At 35.8% G+C, this 16,534-nt stretch overlaps 1 protein-coding gene and 1 pseudogene across 2 annotated transcripts; one reads left to right on the top strand and one right to left on the bottom strand.

The window, feature by feature from the left end:
* Nucleotides 1-1,923: 1,923 nt before the first annotated feature.
* On the top strand, nt 1,924-9,165 carry LOC144376888 (prorelaxin H2-like). Of its 2 annotated transcripts, XM_078045144.1 has the most exons (3): nt 1,924-2,092; nt 2,423-2,584; nt 8,819-9,165. In XM_078045144.1, the coding sequence occupies exons 2-3, from the start codon at nt 2,491-2,493 to the stop codon at nt 9,163-9,165; spliced, it is 441 nt and encodes a 146-aa protein (XP_077901270.1). In that variant the 5' UTR covers nt 1,924-2,092; nt 2,423-2,490. The 2 variants fall into 2 exon arrangements, with proteins under 2 accessions (XP_077901270.1, XP_077901269.1); XM_078045143.1 differs by lacking the exon at nt 1,924-2,092 and having other exon boundaries at nt 2,392-2,584.
* On the bottom strand, nt 5,533-7,223 carry LOC110598421 (polypeptide N-acetylgalactosaminyltransferase 1-like; annotated as a pseudogene).
* Nucleotides 9,166-16,534: the final 7,369 nt, after the last annotated feature.

The raw sequence follows: 16,534 nt of genomic DNA, 5'->3' as shown, positions 1-16,534 counted from the left end.
AAGGAAGGCTATATGTGACAAAATCATAGACAGCTATAGAGTGAATGGGAAGATCTGCAAGCCCTTCCTTTAAGATCTAGAAAAATATAAGGATATCCACTCTTACTACTCAACAGAGTACTGGAAGATTTAGCCAGAGCAATTTGACTTCAGAAAGAATTAAAGGAATTTGATTAGGAGGGCAGGAGGTTAAATTATATGTTTGTAGATGATATGATTCTAGATATAGGAAAAACCTGAAGACTCCACTGAAAGACTAAAAGAAGTGAAACAATTTCAGTAAAGGATAAAAAATAAATATGCAAAAATCAGTAGTATTTTTATATACCAGTAACAAATTTGCTAATGAGAAATCATGAAAACATTTATCCCATTTATGACAGCAACTAAAATACAAAAACAAAACTAAAAGAATCTAGGAATCACTATATCTAAGGAAGCAAAAGTCTTCTACAATGAAAATTACAAAATACTGAGAAAAGAAAGTGAAGATACAAAAAAAAAAAGTAGAAAGTCCTCCCATGCTCATGGACTAGAGGAATTAATATTGCTAAAATGTCCATACTACACTAAATGATTTAAGATTTGATGCAATCTCCATCAGAAGACCAATGGCACTCTTCACAGAACTAGAAAACACAATCCTAAAATTCACATGGAAGCACAAATAACTAAAGCAATCTTGAACAAAGAACAAAGCTGGAGGCATTGCAGTATCTGATTTTATGACATACTACAAAACCACAGTAACCAAAACAGCACAGTGCTTGCATGAAAACAGACACATAGACCAACTGAATAGAATAGATATCCCGGAAATAAACACTTACACCTATGGAGATCTGATTCTTGATAACAGTGCCAAAAACACACATTGAAAAAAAGCCAGTCTCTTCAATAAATGGTACTGGGGAAACAGCACATGTAGAAGCATGAAACTTGACACTTCTCTTACCCATATAAATATCAAATCAAGATGGACTGTTAAGCACCTCTTCTAAAAAATGCACATTAAAAATTAAAACATTAGTCAAAATTATATTATGCAATGAGTGATTCCTTTGGAAGACAGATTTGAAAATGGAATATTCTTGCAAGAACTCTTAACCCCACTTCCCCTAAAATATCTTTGAACTTCAATTTTGAGAAGATTCTCTTTAATGCTTGTCTTCATGAAACCCCTTTTTAAAGCAGCAATGCCTCTAACCATTCCACAGCTTTCATTAGGTATGATCTTAATAATTGTACAGTGCACATTTGACCAATGCTAATTGGGCCCTGTTGAAATTGTAACTGAGCTAATACAGCTGAGTAGGTTATGCATGCAAGCATATGAATTGTTGGAAAAAACAAACAAACCTATTTGCACATAAAAGTTCCCTGGACATCTATCAGAGTTGTTTAATGAGCATATGACCAGAAACTCTGTTGAATATTTTTAAAGTTAAAATAAAGTTCTAAAAAGTCAACTCTTACCAAATGCAGCAAATATAGATTACAGTAAGAAAAAAGCACATTTTTTTTGTGTGTGTGTTAAAACATGTTACCAAAATATTTTTTTTAGATTGTGGGATTCATTTCTTCTTCATTTCTTTTTTGTTTGTTCATTCTCCACCCCCACCTCCCACCTCTTTCTCTCTCTTCTCCAATCTGTAAAAATACAGAATATAATCTCACATTACAATATTCACATTACAATATTGTTTACAATCAAGATGTCTCCCAGAGGAGAAGGCAAGTACCATGAAGAATGTCTGTTATAAAATTAAGACTTGACTGTACAAACCTATTGTGTGTGTGTTTTAACTAGGATTCACAGTAAGATCCAGTTTTTTTTCTCCTGTCAACAATTTATCCATTAATGCATCATATCTTTTATGGGTTGATATACCAGACTCTATACTATTTTATCTAACTTATCTTGTTTAGGCTAGAAGATAGTGTGGCAAATATGCTTGCTGGAAAACTTTGGGCTCTAAGAAGATACTACTTTATTTTTGGTGATGGAATTCAATGTAACAGTCATTTCTTGCTCTCTATAAAGGAAAGGCTGCAAATGGAGAATGACTTTAGTACACCAAATGGTTTGAAGGTAAGAAAAGAGAAGAAAAGTTCAATGTAAAAAGGCCCAGGGCAAAAGGATGGGGTAATGGAGGAAAGATGGGGAGGGTGAACAAGAGCTGAGTAAATTCCATGGAGGTGGGTGGGGAAAGGGTGGAGCTGGGACCATTGGCTCAAGAGCTGAGCAAGAGCCCAGAGAATATAAAAGCCTGGTTGAGCCAGGTAGGAAAAGCAGGCTGAAGCCAGGGAAGCCTCACAGGCTCAGATCTGTGGGTGAGATCTGCTGCATTCTCTAGAGAAAGGCTACCAGTGCGAAGAAAAAAGGCCCAGATGTCTCACCTGTTCTTGATCCACCTCCTAGGAATCTGGCTGCTGCTGAGCCAAGTTTCCACAGCACCCCAACCAGGATGGTGGGAAGAGGTTGTTCAGATGTGTGGTCGCCAATTAGTCCGAGAAGTCATCAACGTTTGTGGCCATGCGACCTGGAACAGGCCAGTGAGATATCCCCATCAGAGATCTGCAGGTGAGAGCTTTGGTCTGCCTAGGCTTCCCCCATCCGCCACCAGTGATCCATCACTTCCTATTGGTTGCTATGGGCCTGCCAACCTATCCAAAGGATACTCAGGAAGTCTGAGATGTCATCCTGCTAGTGGTGTTTGTTGCCCAGCTTGAACCTTTCCTTTGTAACTTGCTTTTATTGAAAGAACCTCGAAGGGAATCTTGCCAGAGGGAGGAGAAATTCAAGAATAGCAAAAAGCCTCATCTAAGAGATACTTAGTATTCTTTTCACCTGGTACCATGTCAACACTGTGGGGACATGGGGAAAGCCACAGAAGAGGTGATGCTGCACAATTTCCTGTAGGAGATAGGTACAGTCCTGGACCCCAGAGGAAAAGCTGAGTAGGTCAGATGGCAGGCATGATGGTAACCTAGCTCCTAGGTGAAGCATCTCCTATTCAAAGGAAAGGGGGCTAAAAGTGAGCTGGTGAGCTGGTTATCTTCTAGTTTCTGTACCAAAGGATACATTGCAGCATGGTGAGACCTCTGCTGGGGTCCTGAAAAGTGAGACAGAACGTGTCTTAGAATTAGTGACTATCTTCCTTGTCAAAAACTGGCAGTGGCCTATGCCACGAAGATTACCTCCACTCCCTTTGAATATACCCTGTGGCCTCCCCACCTTTTGAATTGGGTCTCGTAGTTCAAGTGTGACAGAGGTGGTGGAAGAGAAACAAAAATGACTCGATGAGTACAGAAAAAACATGAAGGACACCAGGGAAATGGGAAGCTTGCTTCTTAGACCAGGAAAGCTGAAGATTTTATTGTTGCTTTCTAGTTTTAGAAATTGCAACGAATACATTTTTTTTTAAAAGCAAGATCTCAGAACTAGGAGCAGTTCAAATATGGATTGGTTTTTAAAAAATATGTTTATTATTTCTAAAGCATTTAGGAAGATTAAATGGAAGCCAAGTTAAAGAAGCAGTGAAAACCCATAGAGGGTTCTATTAAATCCAGAGAAAGCACGCTCAATTACCAACAATTAAGTGTTTTACATTTTATATGGTGTGTGTAACTTATCACAAACCACAAGTAGATTTGTGATACCATTTGCATATGGTATACATAAGTGCTCCTCATGCAGAATCAATGTGCAAAATAAATACATCTACTTTTCTTTCTTTTTTGAGCATGAAAATGATTTATTGATTAGACATTTGATTTTTTTAAGCAGTAGGCCTACTGAAGATAGAATTACACAGCTCATGGAATAAAAAAAAGTTCCATCCAGCACCTGCATCATTTCATATTTCCTGGGGACAATTTATGCATTCTGTATCATAGCCTCACCCTAAAACATCTACAGTGCTTGAGGTTGATGAACTTGAATAGGATATAAGAAACTTCATGGACGCTCAGTTTGGCAAGTATCATTAGTGATGTGACTTTCAGAAACATTCTTATGCACTAGAAATAGCACTACCTGCAGTGAGTCTTTGAAAATTAAAGAAAAGAATGCCATTAAATATAATCTTCAAAACAGGAAGGAAAAAATATATATCAGAAACAATGTTGCAATGGGATTTTCTTTCTAGGAAATTAAAAATGTAACTTTTAATTAATAGGTGATTTGTTGGTATTAAAAATCAGAGAAAAAAACCAATTTAACATAAATGGAACTTAAGAAAGAATGCAGGACAAGAACTTCACTTCTTTGGCTAACTTATTAAAAACTGCCAATTGAACATTTTCAGTCAAATTGTATTTAAAAACAACAGCAGATCAACATTACAATTCAATAATCTAATCTAAGTATGCACTTGACAATGAAGCACATCTGAGTATGGAGTGAAGAGAGAGAGAGAGAGAGAGAGAGAGAGAGAGAGAGAGAGAGAGAGAGAGAGAGAGAGAGAGAGAGAGAGAGCGCTAGAGAATATGAGAGAGAACAGGGGGGAGAGACAGAAGACTAGGATTGTCAGCCTGTTGGCCCAAGAACAACTGAGATGTCTAATTTGTTCAGGTGAGACCAGGAATCATGTCAAATCTCCATTTTTTAGAAGGCAATTAAAAATCACAATTTCAACAGCCCACAAATCAAACAAAAATATTATAAAAAGAAATTAAAAAACTATGTTCAAAGAGCTTTTTCTCCCAGCTTGTTTTCAGCACTCCAAGGAAAATAAAAGCATCCATGACTATCACAGATGAAAACAAAATGTATGTCATTGGAATCAGTTATTTTTCTCTGAGGTATTATTTTCCTGAGGTATTCAATCTATATAGAAATTAGATATCATACTGTAACAAATTGTATTCTTTCTCTCTCTCTCTCTCTCTCTCTCTCTCTCTCTCTCTCTCTCTCTCTCGGTGTTGGATATTGAACTGAGGGCCTTGTGCATGCTAGGCAAGCACTCTACACACTGAGCTATATCCCCAGCCCCAAACTGTACTTTTCATAGTTCTGTTTTAATTTTCTTTAAACCCTGTTTAATATAATTTTTTCAATGTTGTTTTAATGATTCTGAATCTGGTTCTAGTTCTTTTAAATTTGCTTTTATGTCAATAATTAATATACTGGCTACCAGTTCTAATCAGGAAAAAAAAATCTTGATAATCTCTTCATTGACAGTACCCAGCAGAAATTACTGATGTGCAAGCAAACCATAAAAGATGCAGATCTCTAGAAAGCACATTGTGTTGACTATTTCGTTGTCTGAATATTCTTTTCCATGATTCTTGATGAGAGACTGTTTCAATCTTGTAAACATCAGTGTGCGAGTCTCACTACTATGCAGTTTCACGTCCTTGGACAGGAAGTGAAAAGCTAGAGGAGTCTGAGTTTTAATGGCTGATAAACCTTACATCCTGTAGAGAAGGAAAACACTTTTTCTTTTTTGCTACTTAAGAATGTGGCAGAAACGCATGCTGAGGTAGTCCATTCAATCCTTATTTTTTTGTTTTCTAAAAAATTTGGTCTCAGAATATTTCGGGAAGGGTGACATTTTGAAGAAGGCACTGCTGGGACCAGCTTCCATTGGAGTCTAATGCTGAGCACCTGGCTGTCCTCTTCTGTTGCTTTATCCAGGCACAGATTACTATTCACATGCCGCAGGGTTAATTTCACTGGATCATATTCCTGGAGCTGGTTGCTTTTTAGGTGGTGGCATTTGAGCATGGTAACTGGGCCATTAAGTTTGGAAACATCCAAGCAAAAGTCATCTGTTCTAATTTCTTTATTGGCAGTATAAGATAAAACCTGATTGCCTCTCATACCATGAAAATTAAAAATTCCAACTTTTTCATTTTCTTTTCTAGCCATGTTATCTAAACACTGATTTGTTTCCACATTTCATATCTCTCCCAATGAAAAATAGTTATGTGGAATCTGAGAATCAGGGTAAATATTCTCTACATACCAAGAAGAAGGTTTGTACTGTAGTTTGTGTCTTAGACCAAGTCTTGAAGATATATCCCCATAATCTACCTTTGTCACACCTGGAGAAATTAGATAGAAAAGATTCTTGAGTTCATCCATCCATACTTCTGCAAGTTGTTTGGTATTTTTATTGATGATTTGCCCTGTGCCTCCTGGAAATGTGTATGGGTCGGGTAGCTTTCCAAAACACATGTTCAACATGTGAGCAAGTGACAATTTCCAAAATTCCTCCACATTGCCAAATCTTAAAGGAAATTTCTAGTTTTTCCTCCTCTCCAAATATGCATTCTAGCATCATATGTTCCAATTTCCTGACAGTAATCTCTGTCAATTGGAAAAAGGCCTCCTGCCATTGTAGGTGATCTGCCAGGAAGAGTCTAATCATCTTTCCTTCTGTCCATTTCTCTCTGGGAAACAGGATACCAGCAAAAATTGAGCTTCCAGTTGAATCCACCATAGGTCATATCAGAGCTTGCCATGTATTCAAAAGTATCATCAGTGATCACGTCAATTATAGGACATATCACTGTTCTCCTGTCATGTTTGATCCTTGCTAAGAGAGGCTCCAACCACCTAACTGTGATGAACATCTAAGAAGGTGATTATCTGGCCTTTGGACACTGTAGCTCCTTTCAATCTAGCTCTGATCAATCCAGAGTGCTGTTCCATTCAAATTACATGATCTGGCACTTTTATTTATGTATTTTGTATTTTTTGTGGTGCTACGGACTGAACCAGGGCCTTGTGCATATGAGGCAAGCCCTCTACCAACTAGCTAAATCCCCAGCCCGCACTTTTAGTTTCTTCACATAATTCTCTAGAGGTCTTTTCAAAAAGTCTCTTTCATTGGTATCATTTACTAGAACAGTATCTTCTATCATGTGCTTGGTGAGCGATTAAGGACACTATGGACAGTTCACAGAAGTGTGCTCCAAGCCTCATTATGGAAAACAATCACCACACTTGTGTAGGAAGATTATCTGGATACACCTTTGTTTTACACCCTTCTAACCTAACATCTGGGAAAGATCTGTTGAGTGCAATCATCTCACTTGCCATTAAACTGAACTGATTGATTTTAAACATCTCTTTCATCTTTTCTTGATCCTCTTTAGGAATGACAACTGGTTTCCCCATTTCTCCAGGACCTTCATGAGCTTTTTATGCTGGCTGTAGAACATTCCTAGCAGGAAGTCCTCTCTCCTTTTTCTCATCACATTTGTTGCATTCACTGAAGTAAAGCAGCAAGAATGTATCCAACAGTACCCAAATTAAGGAGATGGCTAGGTCCACCCTACAATATACAAATTTACTTATGGCACTTTAAGTCAAATGCAAAATTTAAAAAGAAAACACACACACACACACACACACACACACACACACTATGAAAATTATTCCAATACAGTTTCATCAGGAATCACATTCACACCCCCAAAGCGGTTTTTCACATGAATTCCAAATCCATGTGTCCCACATCTTCCTGTTCCGTAAGCAGCAGTGGTGGCTGCAAGCGATCCTCTGGGCAGTCTCTGGCAGTCACAGCGCAGTTCCAATGTGCCGCAGAGCATGAGCTACTCAGGGCCTGCAGTCCAAAGTCCTGCACATTTAGTTTTCTTTATGGGATTTAAAGTATGATTTAAAGTTATTTTCTACATTGTCAGAGATTGATATAATGCCATTCATTTCATAATTCTTGTATAATAGTTATAAAGAATACCACAGAATCTTGGAATTTACTAATTCAAACTAGGGAAGATGAGATTGCTTTGTATTTGCTTTTTGTTTGTGTTCTTTTAACCTGTTTCTCTTTTCAATATCAAAGTCTATTGACTTGGAGTAAATAGTCTGGGGAAAAGTGATTGCTAAAGAGATTTGTGAGAGTCATATCCTCAGCTAATTATATCAGAGCTCTTGGAAATTCCTCATTTTAAACTTTATTCTGAAGCAGTAGCTTGCCACCATGAGATTGGATAGGTTAAGATTATTATGTTCCTCTTTAAAGGTTACTATCATAAGTCGAAATTTTTTAGTAATGGAAAAATTACTATGATAAAAAAATCAAAATCCAGCATGAAGCAGTGGCACACAGTTGTACTCCCAGCAGCTAGGGAGGCAGAGGCAGGAGGATCACCAGTTCAAAGCTAGCCTGAGTATCATAGCAAGGCCCTAAGCAATTTAATGAGACTCTGCCTCAATTTTTCTTTCAATGTGGTACCTCCAATCCATCTTTTCTCTCCTACTTTGATTAGGCTCTTATGTATAAAATATATTTTCCACTGCTTGAACAGCAAAGGTTAAATTAAGATGACACATAGAAACTAATATGTGACCATGGCAATGGGGTGAGAGTAAAAAGCTGGTGGAGGCTGCAGTGAGCTGCAGGTGCCTTCAATATGATGTTGGGATGTGGTTTAGTGGTTAAGTGCCTCTGGATGCAATCCCTGGTACCAAAGGGAAAAAAAAAATCCTCTTTTGTTTAAATTAGTGGTTCAATGAACAGCATGACATCAGAAAGATGAGAGATGAATGTCAAAGGGTGAAAAGTATCATGATAAAAGCAAAGAGGGGATGACGAGGAAAGAGGTGACAGAGGACCAAGTGGAGCAAAGCAGAACTTTGACAAGATTATAGTACTTTAAGCTACTCAAATATAAGGAAACCGAGTTGCTTAGATAGCAGGATACTTGTTGCTTCTTGTTCACTGTTCAAGTATATTGAGGAAATGCCTTTGTTTTTGTCTCTTCTTACATTTACAGTTTTCCTGATGATTCTTGACATCAATATTTTCTCTCCCTTCCCACTTATTTTTTTTAAACTTAATAGATATCATGCCATCCTCTCTCAATGAAGATAAAGATGCCTTGAATATGATGTTGGGAATCAGTCCTAATTTGCCCCAGCTGCTGAGGGCAACAGCATCTGAGAGGCTGCCATTGTCACTAGAGCTACAAGGACAAGAACCTGCAATAGAGGATTCAAAGCCTAGTCCTGAAGAGTTGAAGGATATTATTCACAATAGACAAGGGGAAGCAGAAAATAGCCTTTCAAAATTGGAAAACTTAAGCTTGAATACTCATTCCCGAAAAAAGCGACAGATCAATGAAAATTCACTGACTGAGAAATGTTGCCAACGTAAATGTTCCAGAAGATTTATGCTTAAATTTTGCTAAGATGAAGCTAATTGTGCACATCTGACCTGATGCTCACATGTATTCTTGATGAAATTTTTACTGATATCTCTTTCTGGCTGCATGATTATTAGAATATGAGAAATGACTATTATTTGATTTTTTCATTTGATGTGAAAGGAAATGTTCTTTCTGTTATTGTAGTTTCTATGAATAAAACTTCTTGTGCTGAAAGTCTTTTTGTCTTTTTTTTTTCCCACAATCTGATTACATTACTGCTTTTTAAAGTGCCATTAGTTGAATTTTTTTCAATCTTTGTCACTTTACCCACACATAACTCATTTTAATGCAATGCCTAACAGGAGTTACATAAAATGGATCAAATGCTTTTATTGACATTAATTCTTAGATTAGATATGCCTAAAACCACAAAGATTTGACTCTTTTAATTTTGAAATATTTTAATGTCTTATTGAATAATTCATTAGAAGCAGTTAGATTGAACTCTCACCTTTATTTAATTAAGGACATATAAACTAAGGTTAAATTCTCAGGTGTAGGTTTTGAGAGACAAAAATAATTTTTAAAGGAGATAAATGGATAGACATATATAGAAGAGAATAAGCAACTCAGTATCATATATATTACAGAACTAACTCAGTAAGGAAAGACAGTTTATGTTTAATGTTTTATTACTTACAAACCATTCTTTTAACCAAAACAATTGTAGAGTAATATGAAAACTTGTTAGAAAAGCAAATGACATAGCTGAAATCTTCGTTTTTTGCCAGTTCCTTCAAATTACCTATACATACATGCTAGCCAGCATTTAAATGGGAAGATAATATATTACATCAAATGTCTGGAACCAGAATTTAAATGGATTAAGACAGAAATTTGCATTGTGAATTCCATACATAACTAATGACAATGAAACCTCTAGAATTGATTAAATCCTCACAAAGCCACTTTGCATAGCTGCATAAATGTCTAAAAACCTTGGAGGCCACGAACCACTTTGGATGAAGTCAGGAAGATTACAGTCTAAAATGGAGCTTTCAATGAGGTTAATGCCAGGAATCTTACAGACCACAGAGCACAAAGGGCTCCCACCCAGATGCAGAGTCTGCTATTCACTACTGCCCTGATCCATGTCCTCCATCTGGACCTCCACACAATCCATGGAGGCAGGGTTTCTGGAACAGTGTGTATTTACTGGTTCTGATGACAATGCCAATTTTCTTTCAATGTGGTGCCTTCAGTCTGTCTTTTCTGTCCCACTTTGATTAGGCTCTTATGTATAAAATATTTTCCATTGCTTGAATAACAAAGGTTAAAGTAAGATGACAAATGGTAACTAATATGTGACCATGGCAATAGGGTGAGAGTCAAAAGCTGGGGGAGGCTGCAGTGAGATGGAGAGTTTTTACCCATCAACTCCTTGTATAGCAGCAAAAGACAATCTGTGGTTAACTATCTACTACCAATACTCAACCAGCTAGTATCTTTAGTACATCCAGTGCTTATGCTACTAAAGTCTACCTAAACACCACGAGAAACTGATCACATTTGCTCAATGCAATTCTTATATAAAAATTACTGTTCTTGTACATGTATCAGTTTGAATGGTATTCTCAGTGAATTACAGAACACACTAGAGCAGTGGTTTAAACAATGCCTATGGAATAAGCATCCAACACTGGTTAGCCTCTGAATGATGCAGGAAGATCCATGCTTACAAGTCAGCCATGCTTAACATATAAGGCTCTTTCCTGATACTCTACACCTTTGGTGCCAAGATAGCTGTTTCATCTCCCTTTCTCAGTGTCTGTTTCAGGCAGGTAAGGAGGGGAAATAGGAATGCTTAGTAATGGTTCAGAAGGAAATAAAAAGACTCTGAAGTTGTGTTAATATTGTATTAGCCAGAACTGTGTCACATGGACAGGGATGCCTGCAAGAGATACCGAGAAATTATATTCAATGCTTGTGAGCTCAAGAGCTGAAGACAAGGGAGAAGGTTCTAGGAAAGCAGACTGGGAGTTAACCTATAGGTTACACATGTTCTCTGTTCTAGAACTAATAACACTTCATTGAAAGACAATGATGTTCAATTATTTATCTTTGTCAGTAAATTAACTCAAGTGGTAATGGACCAAGTGATACTCAGCAGGGAGGGGGATTTTGGAATCCAGTAGACATGGGTAGGAATCACAGCATATGCACTAACCAACTATAAGCAGGAACAAATTTATTTCCCCTTTACAAAGTGCCTTGTTTTATTTTTGTGGAAAACATTGATTTTTATGTTTAAATGATTAATTAATCAGAAATTATTACATTCTAGTTCATAGAAAAATATAGTGAAAATCGAGATTCCACAATTCACCCTGAGCTCACCAAAACCAACAGTTTTTTCTGTTATTGAACTCTTGCATTAGTGTGGTACATTTGCACCAACTTATGAACTAACATTGATGGATTTTTATTACTAGTTTATGCTAGCTTCACTCTTTTTGTTGGACTGTATGGAGTTTTAGTTCCCTGCCTGCAATTCATTTGGATGAGGATTTTGAAGTAGAATAACTATATCACGTGGCCATAGTTCTTACATTCTCAAGTTGTTGAGGAATCTTACATTCCCACCAGGAATGAACAAAGCTTTCAGTTTCTCCATATTCTTGACAACATTAGCTTTTTCCCTTTGGAAATGATAGATATCCTAATAAATGTGTAATTCTATCTCATTATACTTTCTTCTTCTTTATTTTTAATTAACAGAGCACAATTGTAGACATTTAGGGGGTACAAGGAGAGGTTTTGATATGTATATATAAATACACACACACACACACACACACACACAAAATATAGAATTCCTAAAACAAATTAATTCTTGTGCCCATCATCTTGATTACCTGTCCTTTTTTTGCAGTGAAGCACTTGAAGTTGACTCTTAATTATTTTGAAAATACCCCAAACATTATTATCATTATTGACTCTGGTCAACCTACTGTGGATCTGTTCTCAAAACGTTTTTTCTCCTATCAGATATTTTATGCTCTGATCAACAACTCCCCATTATTTTTATTCTCAAGTCCCTCTCCTAACCTTGGTACCTATCATTTTTCTCTGTACTTCTAGGACCTCGACTCATTTGGATGCTATGTATAGTGAGATTGTATGGAATTTGTCTTTCAGGGCCCACTTTATTTCACTTAATACGGTGTCCTCCAGGATCATTCCTTTTGTAGCAAATGACAGGATATCCTTCTTTTGTGAGGCTAAGTAGTATTCCCTTGTGTATACATATGCCACATTTTCTTTTTTCATCCATTGATGGAAACATAGGTTGTTTCCACATCTTGGCTCCTGTGAACAATGCTGCAATGAACATAAAAGTGCAGATATCCTTTGGATTACTGCTTTTCTCCCCATCCTTTCCAACACTTTTTTTTTTGTCTTTTTCATGAAAGCAAATCTAAGATCTAAGACATGGTATTCTGGTTTTAATTTATCTTTTGTCTAGTGATGCTTGCCTAACATTTTTTTTCTGTGACTGTTGACCATGTAGCATTGTTTGAGAAATGTCTATTTAGATTCTATGATGATTTTAAAACAAGGTTGTTTATTTTCTTGCTGTGGAGTTGTTCAAACTCCTTATGTGTTTTGGATGTTGACCCCTTATTGGATGGATGGTCTGCAAATATCTTCTTCCATTCTGTGAGTTGCTTCTTCATCTCACTAATAGTTCCCTTTGTTGTGCAGAGCTGTTTTGTTTGATATCATTCATTTGTCTATTTTTCTTTTCTTGCCTAAGGTTTCAGGATCATATTGAAATGAATTGTTACTGAACCTCTTGTGGAACTTTTCCTCAGTTCTTATTCTAAGCTCTTCAATCCATTTTCAGTTAGCTTCTGCATGTGGTAGGAAATAGGGTCTACTTTCATTCCTTCTCAGTGGACAGACACTTTCCCCAGCACTATTTGTTGAAGAGACTGTTCCCTTCCCATTTGGTGTTCCTAGTACCTTTGTTGAAAATCAATTGACCATAAATGAATATGATTCTGTCTGGGCTTTCAATTCTCTTCCAGGAGCCAATGTGTCTGTTTTCAGCCTGTACAGTAGTGTATTGATTATAGTTGCTTTGTAATATGGTTTGATGTCATAAATTGTTATGCCTACAAATTTGTTCTTGATAGGGATTGTCTTGGCTATTTGGGGTCTTCAGTGGCTCAATTAAAAATCAATGACTTTTTTTCTGAAAAATATTATTAAAATTTTAATCAAGATTTTTCAGATGTGTAGATCCATTTTTTCACATTTTTGTGGTGTTTATAAAAGGCTTTATATTTCTCATTTTTATATTTTATAATTGGTACCTTATAATTATACACAATGGAAGGATACTTTGTTACATACTTGTACATGAAAATGATACAACAATATAATTTGATCAACATCATTTCCCAGTCTTTCCCCTCTTCCTTCTTCTTGCCTCCTCTGATCCCTTTTATTTCCTTCAATTTTCAAGAGATTCGCCCACCTGACTTTTCATTTTCTTTTTACTCTTTTGTTTCCCCATATAAGAGAAAGCATATGTCCCTTGTTTGTGAGTTTGGCTTATTTCACTTAACATAATATTCTCACGTTCCAGCAATTTTCTTGTAAATGATATAATTTCTCTCTTTCCTTATGGCTGAATAAAGGAAAACTCATTTGTGTTTACAGATCTCATTTTCTGTCCATTAATTCTGTTGATGAATACCTAGGATTTTTTCATAGTTTGCCTATTATGATTTGCTGCTTTGAACATGAATATGCATGTATCAATATAGTATGGTGCCTTTAGTTCTTAAGAATAAATACTGAGGAGGGGTACAGATGAGTCATATGGTGGTTCCAGGCCTACTCTTTTGAAAAACCTCCGTACTATTTCCATAGTGGATATATGAATTTAAAGTCCCACCAACAGTGTAAATATTTCCCTTATTCTCCATAAACTCTCCAGCATTTACTAACATTTGTGTTCTTGATGGCTCCCATTCTGACTGGGGTGAGATAAATCTCAGTGTAGTTTTGATTTGCATAGAAGAGACATTTGTCCTATGTTAATTCTTCCAATCTGTGAAGATGGCTTGTCTTTCCATTTATCTGCATTTTCTTCAATTTCATCAGTGTTTTGTTTAAGCAGGTATTTCCTTCTTAGTTATATGTACACCTAAGCACTTCATTTTTCTTGCTACTAAAAAATTTATTTTCAGATTTTCTTTTGAGATTGCTCATTATTAGTATATAGAAATGTTACTGATTTTTTTATTTTATATTTCTAATCTCCAACTTTACTGCATTGGTTGAACAGTTCAACCAGTTGCCTTCCGTTCTTTTTGTTCTTTGGTGGATTTCTTAGGGTTTTCTATAGTTGACACAACATGTCATCTGCATATAGGAACAATTTCGCCTTTTCATTTTTATTAGGGTGGATTTTCTTTCTTTCTTTTTCTTAAGTGTTCTAGCAAAGACTTCCAATACTGTGTTGAATAGAAGTGGTGAAGTGGACCTCCCCATCTTGCTCCTGATCTTACAGAAAAAGCTTTCATATTTTTGACGTTGAGAATAATTTCAGCTATGGGTTTGTTATCTGCAGCCTTCATTGTATTGAGGCACAGCACCTCCATACCTAATTAGATGACAGTTTGTATCTTGAAAGCATGATGAGTTCTCTTAAGTGATTTCCTGCATGTATTGGAATGATCTTATGATTTTTATCCCTTATTTTGTTCGTGCAGTGTATCATACTTAACTATGAAGGTATATTCAAACATCCTTGTGTCCCTGGGATAGAATCCACTTATCATGATGATTAATTCATTTAAGGATTGTTAAATTTCCATTGCTAATATTTTGTTGAAGATTTTTGCCTGTATGTTCACCAGGAATATTGATCCACAACTTTCTTTTCTTGTAGTGTCCTTGTCTGGTTTTGGGATTGGAATAATCCTGGCCTCATCCAAAGAGATTGAAAGCACTCTCTCCATTTTGTTTTTCTTTGTAAGTTGGAGAATGACTGGAATTAGTTCTTTAAATGATTTTTCAAGTAGCATTGAGGCCATCTCTTCTGGGCTTTTCTTTGACAGGAGATATTTTATTATTGATTCAAACTCCTTACTCACTATTGTGTTTCATATTTTCTATTTTCTTATAATTCAATCTTGGTAGACGGTATATATCTAGGAATTTGTCCATTTCTTACAGACTATTCAATCTCTTGATACATAATTCTTCATCACACTCTCTTAAGAATTTTTGTATCTCTGTCACATTTTGTGGTAACATATCTTTGTCTATTTCTGCTTTTATTTACTTAACTCTTTTTCTCTCACCCATTAGTTTGGCTAACACCTTGTCAATTTTATTAATCTTTTTAAAAACTCAATTCCTGTTTTTGTTGAATTTTTCTATACTTTTCTAGTCTCTATTTAATTTACTGCAGTTATAATCTTTATTTTTTTCCCATCTTCTGCTCACTTTCAGCTTAGTTTTCTTTCTATTTACTTGAAAAATAAAGTAAGCTTGTTTATTTGAGAAATTCCTTCATTTATAATGTAGGTGTTTATTGCTGCTATTAAAGATTCTTGGAAATACTTTTGCTGCATTCCATAAATTTTTACATATTATGTTTCTGTTTTCACTTTTCTTTATTAATTTTTAAAATTTTAATATCCTCTGTGACTTTTTGATAATTTGGAAAAATGATGTTTAATTCACACATATTTGTATATTTCTCAAAATGTCAACTGGTATTGGTGCATAGATTCCACTGGAACTTAAAGTTATTTTTTATGATTTAAGTCACCTTATAATTAAGACTTATTTGAAACTGTGTGTAAAAAGCATATGGTTGGATCCTCTTTATTTTTAAATTTGCTCAAGTAAAACTCTATAATCTTTGAAGAATTTAACATATTTACATTATTGGTAGGTGAGGAAATAATACTGTCATTATATAATTCATTTATTGAATATTTCTTAGGTCCTTCACTTCCTTTTTCCCCATCTTGCTTTTATGTTCTGTAATTTAGCATTTTTCTGTGGGAACATGCTTTGACTCCTTCTTGAATTTTTTTTTTACATTTATATATACCACATTTTCTTTAGCCATTCATCTGTTGAAGGGCACCAAGTTTGGTTTCACAGTTTAGCTATTGTGAATTGAGCTGCTGTAAACATTGATGTGTCTGCATCACTGTAGTATGGTGATTTAAAATCCTTTGGGTATGAACTGAGGAGTGGGATAACTGGGTCAAAAGATGGTACCATTCTAAGTCTTCTGAGGAATTGCCATACTGTTTTCCAGAGTGGTTACACAAATTTGCAGTTCCACAAGAAATGTATGAGTGAACCTTTTTCCCTC

The sequence above is a fragment of the Ictidomys tridecemlineatus genome, chromosome 4, assembly GCF_052094955.1.
Source record: "Ictidomys tridecemlineatus isolate mIctTri1 chromosome 4, mIctTri1.hap1, whole genome shotgun sequence".
Lineage (NCBI taxonomy): Eukaryota > Metazoa > Chordata > Mammalia > Rodentia > Sciuridae > Ictidomys > Ictidomys tridecemlineatus.
Note: the sequence above shows the minus strand (reverse complement) of the source record. Positions and strands in the feature narration are given on the sequence as shown.

Coding starts and splice junctions, on each gene's coding strand:
- LOC144376888 (XM_078045143.1), top strand. CDS start 2,392: ATGTCTCACCTGTTCTTGATCCACCTCCTAGGAATCTGGCTGCTGCTG. Junction 2,585..8,818: donor TCCCCATCAGAGATCTGCAG/GTGAGAGCTTTG, acceptor TAAACTTAATAG/ATATCATGCCATCCTCTCTC.